The 13,474-nt window shown below is 40.5% G+C and overlaps 2 protein-coding genes across 2 annotated transcripts; one reads left to right on the forward strand and one right to left on the reverse strand.

The window, feature by feature from the left end:
• Nucleotides 1-1,774: 1,774 nt before the first annotated feature.
• On the reverse strand, nucleotides 1,775-4,602 carry LOC102298961 (histone H2A.V). Its single transcript, XM_005950588.2, has 5 exons — nucleotides 4,457-4,602; nucleotides 3,414-3,491; nucleotides 3,180-3,293; nucleotides 2,920-3,049; nucleotides 1,775-2,799 (listed from the first exon to the last, which is right to left on the reverse strand). Exons 1-5 carry the CDS (start codon nucleotides 4,457-4,459, stop codon nucleotides 2,738-2,740), a joined length of 387 nt encoding a protein of 128 aa, XP_005950650.1. The 5' UTR covers nucleotides 4,460-4,602; the 3' UTR covers nucleotides 1,775-2,737.
• Nucleotides 4,603-4,725: 123 nt separating this feature from the next.
• On the forward strand, nucleotides 4,726-8,441 carry LOC102298636 (transcriptional activator protein Pur-beta). Its single transcript, XM_005950585.3, has one exon. The coding sequence runs from the start codon at nucleotides 5,202-5,204 to the stop codon at nucleotides 6,117-6,119; it is 918 nt and encodes a 305-aa protein (XP_005950647.1). The 5' UTR covers nucleotides 4,726-5,201; the 3' UTR covers nucleotides 6,120-8,441.
• The last annotated feature ends 5,033 nt before the right edge of the window (nucleotides 8,442-13,474 follow it).

Here is a 13,474-nt window from a genome sequence, read left to right on the forward strand (position 1 = left end):
GATCCTTTTTAAAACTCTCACTTCTTCTGTAATTAATACATGACTACATTTTTATTTTTATTCAGAAATTCCACTTTAGTAGAACTAAACTAAACTAGTTAGAACTAAGAAGCAGAGTAACTTGAAATAAATAAATGGGAGATATTACCAAAGACAACTTATACAGAACTTGCATTTACAAATTTGCAAGTAACTGCAAACTTTGTAGACAGCTGATCACATCATGAGCCAAACTGAGACCATTACAGTTAAATGATATAAGGAAGCGAGATGTTATCTAATATAGTATTGTTCTTGAGAATAAATAGTTCATTTACAATTATATTCTACATCAGCCTGATTTGTTTATGTGTGCTCACTTAAATAACCTTATATCTTTTATTGTAGAGACAAAGAGAGAGTAATCAAAATATTTACAAATATGATAATATCCTGTTTTGATTGCTGAAGCAGTAGCGTGAAAGTAGTGTGTGGGTGTATAACAACTAGCATCTATGATGTGAATCTCCAGTTCTACCATGTATTCAAGGGGCTATTGGATTGAGATGTGATGACTTTGTGTACATTAAATCATTAAATTGTCATGATGAAGAAACTGGTACGAGATGATCGGAGCTTTGTGAGATGGTTCATTAACCTGTTGGAAGGAGCCATATGAAGATGGGCATGCTGCGATCTTAAAGAACGTGGTCGGCATCAATACTCGTGGCGTAGCGTTTACATGATGCTTGCAGAAGCATTATTCTGATCATCAGACCAGGCAACATTTTTCCATTCTTCTATTGTCCACTTTGTCAATGGGACAAAGAAAACTGCCACTTTTCTCGGTTTTTTTAACCATTTCCTGTAAAGCCTAGAGATGGTTGTGCAGGAAAATTCCAGCAGATCAGAAATTTCTTAAATATTGAAATAAGCCAATCTGGAACCAGCAACAACGTTCAAAGTTGAATTAGCTTTCTTCTCCATTCTGATGATCAGTTGAGCAGGTTATCTTCTCCATGTCTGTATGCTTAAATACATCAAGTTGCTGATGTGTGATTATATATTTGAGATAACAAACAGTGGAACAGGGGTTCCTATCAAAGTGGGCAGTGATTGCATCACTATTTTATGCAATCACTGCCCACTTTTTTTTAAATGGAACTTAAGGCAGGTTTAAATATCTGATCACATGTCGTAAAACCCTCTATCTTAGTGATGCATAACAATCATGCAATTAAAACAACTGTCAGTAAATTTTACAAGAATGTTAAGAGAACTGATGGTATATAAATTGAAATAGACGATTTGTAGTTTTTAGAAAACTTTCCCATGTTTTCCGTTCGGGGTATTTTCAGTGTGGAGATATATTTAGCTGTAGGATAAATTATTATTAATGTCAATGTAAAAAAGAACAGGCTTATTTAGCGTACGGAGTAACTGGCAATAGTAGGGGATAACCCTCCTGACATAAAAGCCTGAACCTGTGTTAAGACCACTTGAAATTTCTAACTTGAATAAGATCTCAGAAACGTAAGCTACTTCATAGTTTAGTTTTGATTGGATTTTATATTAACATTAATTTTCTGAAATTATTTTTATGCAGAAAGCTTTTATCTGGTACTGCTGTTTTGAGTCATAAGAGCACAAAGTCTTGTTTTTAACCATTCTGGAGTTTCCAAAATACGACTATAAGTCAATGTGAAAGCATATTTGGAGTTATGCTCATGATTTGCAGCGTCACACGTAATGTTCCAGTCTCTATAAATGAGTTTGTTTCAAACCAAGTCAGAGATAACATGCCAATGGTGTTTATTCAAAGATAAAATAGGCAAAGTCATTTCCCTGAATACAGCTTAAAAAAAGAAAAGAAAAAAAAGGCTCCAAAATCTGAACGTTAAAAATGAAATGGACTTTTAGAAGGGGAATATAAATATATTTTTAGTATGCCTATATATTTTGGTAGTGTAGACAAATGTTTTCAGCGCTGATTACTTATCCTCTACTTATTTTCCCAAAGTATCAGAGTACTGAATGTACCCAGTGGTGATATGTAGCTGACAAATGGCAGGACTTGTGTTCCACAGTGAGGCAACAAGTTTACAATCAGTGTTTCCCAATTAGCTGAGGATTACACTGTTAATACGTAGTTTCAAGTTTAACACATTTTTTCAACTGCTGTAAACATTAAGACAAAACACTGTAGCAGGCGGTTACAACACGTTATTTCATTTTGATGTAAGAAAAAAAAAAGTAACTTTTAATACATTACTATTCTTGTGCAGTTCAATTTTTTTTTTTTTACAGTAAGTCAAAAGGAAAAGAAGCACCATCTTACTATTTAGCTGTTATCCAATTTACTTTCAAAAAAAGAAATTCTCCTTAAAAATGTGTCATAGTAAATATCATAACTTCAGAGAAAATAACCACAAAACAAGATCTTTTATATAAAAAACAGTTTAACAATTTGTTTTTTCAGTATAAAACATTACACAGAGCCAGGCCAATCAAACAAATTCACTGCCACCATTTCAAATAATCATTAACTCCCCAGTCAAACGCTCTACATTAACATACAAAGGGTTTACTGTCTTTAAGGGGTTTTCTGTACTTTTTATCTAGTTATTGGTAAATATAACAAACACAAAGGCTAACAATCACTCTTCGTTTGCTATAATATTAATAATAAAAAAAGAACAAAGGTGAACTCCTGGTCCGTTCAAAGCCCAAGCCCCCAAATTTCTGGTCAACATGGCATCTATGCAGTCTTCTGCTGGCCCTTCTTCCCAATGAGGGATTTGTGAATGTGGGGAATGACACCTGAAAGCAGAAGGAAATGTACATGAGATTTACATACATAATCTGCAAATAGAATACAATCTGTACACAAATTGTTTATATAAGATATCGATTAATCAGTCCAGAAAACTGCCAGCTCACCTCCTCCAGCAATGGTTGCCTTGATAAGGGAGTCCAACTCCTCGTCACCACGAATGGCCAGCTGCAAGTGGCGAGGAGTGATACGCTTCACTTTCAAGTCTTTGGAGGCGTTACCCGCCAACTCTAGTACCTGGAAAAAACAAAGAAACAAGGATTCATATCAACAAAAAAATTAGCTACAGTGAAAACACCCAAAGCTGACATTAAGTAACACTGTTAATCAAAACAAAGTTTAAAATGGAGGGAATGGGAAGTCTTACTTCAGCGGTGAGGTACTCAAGGATGGCAGCACTGTAAACAGCTGCTGTGGCTCCTACACGACCGTGGCTGGTTGTGCGAGTCTTCAAGTGCCTGTGGATACGACCCACTGGGAACTGTCAGGAAACAGAAGTAAGATAGTGGTCCAATTTTCTTTTTCAAAAGCAAACGTCCTGTGGCGTTTAACACCTGCAGCAAAGCCACAAACTGCACCACGACAAATGATTGACATTTACCTGCAGACCAGCTCTCTGGGAGCGCGACACCGCTTTCGCCTTGGCTTTGCCACTGTCTTTTCCTGCTTTGCCACCAGCCTGCATTGAGTGATTAAACGGAAAAGAAGAAGATGAAATCAGAAAGTGGAAGCAAATGTGAAACGAATACGCCTGACTTGTATTAAATGAAAAATAAAAGACTTAAAGTGACATAGCAAAATCGAATCTGAATAAATTAGAGAGTCACCGCTGAGCTCTCCGTGTTATTGTTCTAGTAGTTTACGTTACGCCCGGTTCAACAGTTGTCGCTTTCCCGCCAATCAAAAATAAAACAGAAATGAAAAGTAGCAACGTTAACCGGCCCCGGAAACAGCAAGTATACACCCTAAAGATAAAATAACCGATTTAATAGAGACAATAACGACTCCGTTCCTTAAAAAATACGAGAACCTGTCAGCAGGTTGCTGGCAGTGACCCCGCGACAAACAAAACAGACGCGCCGCCTTAAGACCGTCAGCGGTCAAGTTTTCATTCAAAGATTTTGACAAAGAAAGTTGGACTTACAAAGTCACCTGGACTCAAATAAAACACAAAGTCATCTTTACTAATTTGCATCACCTGCAGACTCATTTTAAAGGAATTATTCAGCAGCTAACAGTTAACCAGCCGTTAAGCCAACGAACTAGCTAAAGTTAGCTTGCAGTTACTGCTAAAGCACCAGCCACAGGCTACACAGACTCAAAGAGCAGTTTATTCTCTTAAATGAGCGACCCACCTCCAAAAATTTGCAAATATACCCAAAACAACTCGGAACAAACACTCAAAGCTTAAAAGCAGTCTACTTTTAGCCGAAAATCCACACGAATCGAACTTCTTACGGTAACGATAATGCTAATGGTTTAGCTGTCAGTTAGCTTCTTAGCAAGCTTGTTAACCACACACATTCTGCGCGGATTTCCCCAGTTCAAATTCAAAGCAGGACTTTCTACAACTGCACAGTTATTCAAGATAAAAAACGGCAATATCTCCTATAACACGTTGAGCATTACCCCGAGTTCACATACCATTTTTCCCGACGCGTTATTTTATTGTAGCGCTGAGTAGATTCCAAACAGTTTCGGCTCCCGAAAGCAAAGAAACAATAAACCTTTTCGCAAATCGTTTGCATGCAACCCCTCGTGGGAGCCGAGAGAGCCAATAAGAGAGTGCGTTGTTACTTCGAATCTCAGTCTAAACCAATAGCCTTGCCCTTTGCAGAAATTCCACCCATCCCCCACCCTAAGCTCATCGTGCCTGTCTTTGCGCACGAAACCACGAAGTAGGCGGGACTGTGTGTTCGTGTGTAGTGTCCTTCCAGGGACATCCATCCTAAAACCGTACAAAATACATAACAAAGCGGGCTATAGCTCGGATTAATTCAGTGAAATCCATGAAATTCAGTGCAAGGACACGAATAACGTCTTCAAACGTGTATATTATTGTACTGGCGTCATACATGAATTCGTTATGGCTGTAAAATGATCTCTAAATGACATGTACTCCATTGAACATATGCTACAAATAATCAATAAGCAGTTATGGATTGCAAATACAGTATCTCCTCGAATGTCATCTGGAAAGCCGTTACGTTGTCTTGACAGGCAGGAGAAATAGCGAATGAAAACTTGGGCTCTTCGTCTGATGTTTTAACTGACAGGCACAACAGCCAACCGGAGCTCAGCAGTCAGCGTCCGGTTGCCTCCGTGAGCTCGGTAACAAGGGGGGTGGGGGTCAAAGATACGCAGAGAAAACGGGCTGCTGGTGGCGAAGATGGCGGATGGGGATAGTGGTAGTGAGCGCGGTGGCAGCAGCGGTGGCGGAGGGGGTGGAGGCGGCGGGTTTCAGCATTACCAGCGGGAACCGGAGACCCAGGAACTGGCGTCGAAGCGGCTGGACATTCAGAATAAACGTTTCTACCTTGACGTAAAGCAGAACGCCAAAGGCCGGTTCATCAAAATCGCCGAGGTCGGAGCTGGCGGCTCCAAAAGTCGGCTGACCCTCTCTATGTCAGTTGCGGCGGAGTTCCGTGACTACCTGGGGGATTTCATAGAGCACTACGCCCAACTTGGGCCTAGTACTCCGGAGCAGATTGCTCAGTCCTCCGGTGGGGATGACACCGGGCCTAGACGGGCCTTGAAGAGCGAGTTCCTGGTGCGTGAGAACCGAAAATACTACCTCGACCTAAAGGAGAACCAGCGGGGTCGGTTTCTCCGGATCCGACAGACCGTCAATAGAGGCCCTGGTTTCGGAGTCGGAGTGGGTGGCATTCCCGGTGCTGGCCTGCAGGCTGGACAAACCATCGCACTCCCGGCCCAAGGCTTAATAGAGTTCCGTGACGCCTTGGCCAAGTTGATAGACGACTACGGGGGAGATGAGGAAGAGCTTGCCGGTGGCGGAGGGGCCGGGGGCTACAGCGAGCTTCCGGAGGGCACCTCAATCATGGTGGACTCCAAGCGGTTCTTCTTTGACGTTGGATCCAACAAGTATGGAGTTTTCTTGCGGGTGAGCGAAGTAAAGCCCAGTTACAGAAACTCTATAACAATCCCCTTCAAGGCGTGGAGCAAGTTCGGGGGAGCGTTCAGCCGCTACGCCGAGGAAATGAAAGAGATCCAGGAGAGGCACCGGGATAAGATGTACGAGAGGAGAGCCGGAGAGGAGTCGGAGGGAGACGATGTGGACGACGATTGATGCAGAGAGGAGTGGTGGCTATTTGTGATGGAGCTGACAACATGATGCAAAGCCTGGATATAAACAGAGAAACGGAGAGAGAGGAACGACTATTCTGTGCATGATGAAATGAATCCGGAGTTAAATAATTAAAAAAAAAGTATATTTGACTGAGAAATTACTGTCTATATAAGAGAATAATGTTATAAAGTTTAGGTGGATGTTATAGCTAATTGAGTGCAGACTGCAGTAGTCAGCTCCTGTATGAGATTTCCCCTTTGATTTAAAAATATATATATGAATATATATATCTATATATATATAAATATAAATATATTGATTGTCCATATGACCTCACATGTAGCCCAGCAAATTAAGTTTGGCAGAGACACAGCAGTAGATTACCGGTACCACTTTCTAGTTGACATCAAATGGTAAGAGCTCACCTGGCGCTGACCTGTAGTCTGTGTGATGATAATAAGGAAGTGTGAAACATGTGACATACCCAAACCAGCAGGTGCAGTGTGCCAGTGAGCCAGAGCACCTGCACCGTTCACCATGGCTGTGTGTGTTTCTTGTCTAAAGTGACCTGTAATGAACAGCTTGCCCAGACAGACCCACAACGCTCAGAGCCACAGTTTCAGCTACATGGGAGTGGGGTGGCACCCTTGGCATCGCCGGACATCCTCTCAGCCCAGTGAGGTTCCCTGTAAGGTGATCTGTTACAAGCACATGACTCATTTGGATTCTACAGACAATCCAAATGAGTTCAAATGACCTCCCACCCTTCTTCTCTCCTTGTTTTGCACCCTTCCACTTTCCCTCCTGGGCATTCCTCAGGTGCTGACTTCTTGCTCCGATAGCTGAATTGCGGTGTGGCCTGCTCACACGTGGCTCGTTGTGTCTCAGGGCTGGCAAGTCCCATCTGTATTTTGGGGTATATATCTATATATATCAGCACTACCTGTGCCTGTGCATCATCCTCAAGAGGTTCTGGGTGCAGATCTGGTCAGCCAGTTGCTGCAGCTGAGCCATCTGTGGCAACTGATGATGTCTCCTAAGATGCATGGCCACGTCTGACCCCTGTGACCTTCTTCTCAAAGGGGGACGCAGTGAGCTCAGGCCTGTAGCACTGGTCACGAATTTAAAAAAAGCTTAATATTGCCGGGCTTGAGCTACAGTCTCAAGGGTATTGATCTTGTTGACTCACTTAGGGTTCACCATTTGGATCCTCTAATCTTGAACTCAGACCATTAATGACTGAAGTACTATTCAGTCTGATTGTAACATAAATTAGGTGCTTTTGGAAAACTAAAACCCATAATGGGGTGCTGTACCTAAAGGAACATAAAGAAAAATATATATACTGGAAGAGATTTACTTACTAAAAAAGATCAAGTATAGATAGAATTATTTTTCAAAAGAGATATATTAAAATATGTCTTAGAAATACGAGACATTTAATAGATAATGCTGCCTAAAGTGGCTTATTTAAAACACTAAACTTGGATGCAAATGTCCAGGGTGATATTTCATACCTGCTTTTTTCCTAACATGTCTTTTTTTTTTTCCTTAGAGGAAATTAAAGAGAGTACAACAAATTGATAACAGAGTATGTTATAGCAATTTATAGAAACAACTTCACTGAAGTAGTTTGTCAGCAAACACTCAGCACTCCAGTTCACTTTACAGAGCATCGAGTTGTCCCCTCGTTTCAGTCCACACCTTTTAACCCATGTTTTGTCATGAATTGGCTTTCCATCAGTTGCCAAATGGCGCAAACATAAACACCTGAAGTCATCGACATTTCGTCTTTAGTGCTCCTTTTTAAAATATGATCATTTTTGCATGCCTGCTCTTACGCGGAGCTGCCTTGTGTTCTTTTCTTTTGCATATTCTGATTGCTGTATAATGGTATTTATCCATATTTTTTGAGAGCGGTTTAAAGTTTTATTTCTGCATTGCAATAGACAAAAGAAAGTTTACTTCACAGCCTAATTAAAAAAAAAGCCACAACTTTCCCACATATTTTGGGAAATGTCACTCTCATTGTCCCATTTCCTTTGGTGTGCAAAACCTCTCGTTGAATTTTACTTTACCCACTTCAACACAGCAGAGAAATGCCATATGAAAAAAATAAACACCTGGGAGCAATAGTTTTTTTTTTTCTTTTCTATTGATATGAGTATACTATATATGATATTACACATGCGATTGAACTACATCCTTCTTCCTGTACTGTGTTACGTGAAATGGCAGCTGTTTCAGTCATGTGTGTTCTGCTGTATTCTACCAAGTTCCTTTCAACGAGAAATAAAAAAAAAAAAGATTTTTTGCTCAGGAGAGGTGTGGTGTTTTTTTTTTTGTTTGTTTGTTTTATTTCCCAAAACAAAAGACAGACAGCAAATAATATACTTGCTACCTAAACCCATAAAGTCTCAGCAATATAATCAAAAATGCTTTCATTACTATCCAGACGTCAATAATATGTCCTTTTAATGCTGGGTGTGATTGAACAGGAGTCTAAAACTTGATATTCAGTTTAATATAATAAGAAAACCATCAAATATTCCGATTTTTAAGAAGCTGCGAGGAGAGAATTTACTTAGAAATACCTTTATTAATCTGATACAGTTACCCACTGTAGCTTCAAGATGATTTAACAGTTTTTCATTTAGAATTTGTGGTGTTACATTATATGACGTGGTATGACACATCAGTCCTTGAAGCCCTTTATCAGCAGTAGAAGAAGTATTCTATTATTTAATTTACGTACCGGTATATAGGTATGACTGCAGCTTATTCTCTTGTAACAAGTCAAGGCTGAGTCCGTTTTGTGCACAGACCAGTTTAGTACAATGGTTTCTAGCCCTTCGTCATGAGTCATAAGGAAGGGACAATAAAACATCTGTATTTAAGACGTCTATCTTTTATAAAAATGAAATAAATTTTACACTAAAGTATCAACTGCAGTGATAATGCATTTGATAGAAAATTTGACAGAAAACATCCAGTTCCCTGTGTGAAAATGCCTTGTTGTTGTCGGAGGAGAACGGCCAGACTGTTTCAAGGTGATAGGACGGCAACAGCAACTCAAATAATCAACTGTTGATAAACCGAGGTATGTAGACAAGCATATATAAATGCGCAATATGCTAAACATTGAAACTGCTACAGAACAGTAAACTGAACCTATTTTGCAAACGTGCTCACTACAATTGGACAATAGAAGCTTAAAAAAATGTTGCCTGCTCTCATGAGTCTTGATTTCTGCTGCCACATTCGGGTGGGAGGGTCAGAATTGGCTGCAAACAACATAAAAGCATGGATCCATCATGCCTTATATATTAATTTGGGCCCCTTAGCATCAGCTGATCGTGGTTTAACAACATATCTGAGCATTATTGCTGACCATTTCCATCTCATTATGACTACAGCATATTCATCTTCAGATGTCTTATTCCAGCAGGATAGCACACCATGTCACCATGTCAGCGATGTGCGGTCATCAAAAAAAAAACAAAACTGTGTGGTGCTGTCATGTAAAGCTGGATGCAAATCTCTGAGGAATGTCTTAAACACCTTGTTGACAGGAAGAAGTAAATAATAATAATGAACTTCCAACAGGCAGATTAAGATAAGCAGCAACATTCATCCATCTATCTAGTTTCCATTTTAGGGCTGGAGCCAGTCCCAGCTGTCATTGGATGCTTGGTAGGGTACGCTCTGAAGAGGTGACCAGTATATCACAGGGCTAACACAGAGAGACGGACAACCTGTTATGCTCAGATTCAGATCTACTGCCAATCATCAGTTAGTCTAATATGAATGTCTTTGGATTGTGGGAGGAAGCTGGTGTACTTGGAGAGAACCCACATAGGCAGAAAAGTGATGTTAAATAACGTGATAGTTTATTGTAGTTTATTATTATCTTATAAAAAAAAACATTCCTAAAAACACATATCCATACAGGCCTAATGACTTCTGAAATAAAATGAATTTCTTTAATTAGTTTACTCTTTTTCATCTACAATACGCAATTTGACTTAAATCTTTTTCTTGTTTTTTGGGGGGGGATAAACAGCGCTAACCAGTGAGTTGAAAAGCATTTCACTAGCTGGGCCCACATTCTCATTTTAGGCTTGACAGCGTTTTAATAGGTAAAGGTGAATGCTTTACCTACTAAATGAATTGAGCTCCGGTTTGGGGCGACAGCTCCTGGGCCTGGCAGATCCCCATGTACTAAATAGAAGTGAAGAAGTTAAAGAATTGAAAACAAGGAGGGTGGGGAACGTAAACGAGAATGAACAGCTTGCAGAACTGGGGGAACCTATATAGATGACAACTGGAAGGAGTGTGTTTGGAGGCGTGGTCCCGCTCCTGAAATTCTGATACATAATCTCCAATAATAAGTCATACGACCAAGGTATTATCCCTCTATATGAGGTATATCTGGGCTCATTTAGTTTCCAGCTAATCTCCTTACAGCACACTTTCACACCAGGATGGTTCAGAAAGTAAAGCGTCTGTTAACTGGAACAGACGTGCAGTCACTTACACCGTCGGAAAATCAAAGGAAACATATCTTATGGAGAAATTATCATCAGTATGTTCAGAGGAGGTCCGGAGACAGGTTCACTAGTGAGTACAGCCATTTTAAAACACGGTGGACACTCTGTCATGGTTTAGGAATGCCTTACAGCCAGTAGTGTATGCAGAAAACTAAAGATTATGATCCACCATGCACTACCATCTGGAAAGCATCTGATTGGCAACAGCTTCATTTTTTTTTAGCATGACAATGATCCCAAACCCTCAGCCAATACAGCAAAAGCATATGAGGGAAAACACATGCACAATGGAATCCTATCAGTGAGAGACCTGACTCAACGTTACTGAGCAGCATGGGATCATCTTGAGAGCGAATAGAAGGAAGGAATAAAAGTTCAATATACAAATAAGAGCTCTGAATTCCTTCGAGAAGCCTGGATAACAGTTCATGAAGACTACTGTTCACATTTTCCTAGCAAAATAAAAATAAAAATGGTATGGCTCAAGACTTTTGCACAGTATTGTGTTATTTAGTGTTAATATCGTATGCAAGTATATAAGTGAGCCTTTTTATATTACTCAAAAGCCAAGCAGCTTCCCATGTATATGGGAAGCTGCTTGGCTTTTTCTGGTTTCTGGGTAATGGAAACCTTACTCTGTTCAAAAAGCTCAGTTCATGACGTTTATATTAATCATCAGCTGAGGTCGTGTTTACGGAGTCAAGCTGTAAAATCATGAGGTTTCTAACAGTTCAGCTGCGTGTCAGCGAATTGATTGAGCTCAGAGTGACGTTTCTATGTGATGCACTGCTTTGCTTCGTCTGGACTGGTTTCATCAGGATTTGTCAGGACTGCCGCTGAGGAAATGATAAGAGCCAGAGCAGAGCCAGAGCTCTGTGGGATCAAACTAGAGATGTGATTACGTTTCCAGTTTCACAATTTCTAAATAAAAGGATCAGAAGCACTCAATGTTTTCCTGAAAAAGGCACCTCATACTTTCAGTAAACCCTCAATATGACCTCAGTGATTCATGAACAACATGAACGACTCGGATTTAATGTGCCAGCTTTGTAGTAATGATGCATTGTATCTCCAGGCTGTCTGCTACCACATTTTGTTTCCCAAATATCGTTGCAGCTGTTCAGGAGGTACGTCTCTTTGATGCTTAGCAGCAGCACAGTTCACTCTGTGATTCACAGCAGTGATGCTAAATCCTGCTTTGTACTCCACTGTCTCTAACCTTGCAGTTCATCCGAACATCATGGGCCTTACATCCACACATACACATTTAAGTTCACACAAACAGCACCACCCCCTCCGCCATGGGTTAGCCAGTTTATATGATCTCCCTGAGCTCAGAGTGATGAAGAGTGCGCAGAGAGGCTAAACGAAGAGGGACGGAGCACTAATGGGAGAGAATGAGAGAGAGAGTACAGCTCAAGGGCATGTAATACCATGCTGAGCTGGGTGTCAGTGGAAGAAGGGATTATTTCACATGGTGCTGGTGTCCTGATGGCCTGCTCCAGAAATACAAGCCACACTAAGCTGCCCATCCATCATTCAAAGCAGACAAGTGTGAGAGGTGATGAAGAAGACAGTGGATTGGATCTCTATGAGGTGGTGGGGGTTAAAGACATCACCAAACCTCTGCCTCTCGTGACACACTCAGCGAAATGTATCCATGCATGTATGGAGTCCACCTTGCAGGTGATGCATGTGAGTAGATGAGAAAAGAAAGTGATATTTTCAGAAGGAGGCTATATGTCAAGTATGTCCATCGTCTTCTGATATCCAGTTCATGGTAACAGGAGTGCTGGAGTCTATCCCAGCTGCTGTAGACTAAGAGGCAGGATACACCCTGGGCAGGAGACTGTTGCATACCAAGCACAGAGAGACAGACAACTATGGTCCCTACAAGGTCATGACAATTCCTGATGAAACCAGTTCAGACTTACAGTATTTTGACCACTGAGTGACACGAAGCTCTGTCATAGAGCATTTTGTCTACACACATTAACACAACGTCAGCATCACTACTTTAACAGTTCTGTTGTGTAAGCACCATCTCAGCTGATGATTAAAGCCAACTTCAAGAATCAGTCTGAACTCATTGTCTATAGCAGAGTCAGAGATGTCCAGAAACCAGAAAATGTTTAGTATCAGTGCAGGAAACAGTGTGAAGGACAGCGTGATTTAAGTACTTTCTGTCAGAAAAAGAAACATAAAACACTTTTATATTGATAGATGATTTATTGGTCACATGTTCATTGAACCATTGCTCAAATGTTTCATTCTAGATCAAAATGGATTGACTAAAGATCACCCACTGAGCTTCACAGTTACAATGACCAGCTCTAACTTGTCATGAGTCCTTGTCTAAAATGCTCAAAATACTGTTGCTCTATTTGCAAATTCTTAACAATGGAATTAAATTACTATTAAACCTAAATCATGATGAATATATTAATGCACCTTCATACTGTTAGTACCCAGGCAGTAATAATAGTCCAACTATGTCCTACATGTGCAGGTCTCTTATATCCTAATTTGACCTTGGCTGACACAAATTATTCAGGGTAAGTGTATCTGCCTAGATTGCACCACGCACATCTGCATGTGACATAATGTCCAGCTTTGGGCCGTTTACCAGTGTTGCAACTGAGCCAAAAGTGCTCTGAGTTGTCATGTTTAGCCCCAGATTTGTCTGCTATATGAGTAGGTAGTTAAATATAATACAACCACACCCTTGCATTTCAAAGAGTGGAATCTTTTCAGACTCTTCCATTTACACACAACTTAAGTTACTTAGATGATTATCAGTATGAA

Source organism: Haplochromis burtoni, unplaced genomic scaffold (assembly GCF_018398535.1).
Source record: "Haplochromis burtoni strain Fernald_Lab_line unplaced genomic scaffold, NCSU_Asbu1 Contig_767, whole genome shotgun sequence".
Taxonomy (NCBI): Eukaryota; Metazoa; Chordata; class Actinopteri; order Cichliformes; family Cichlidae; genus Haplochromis; species Haplochromis burtoni.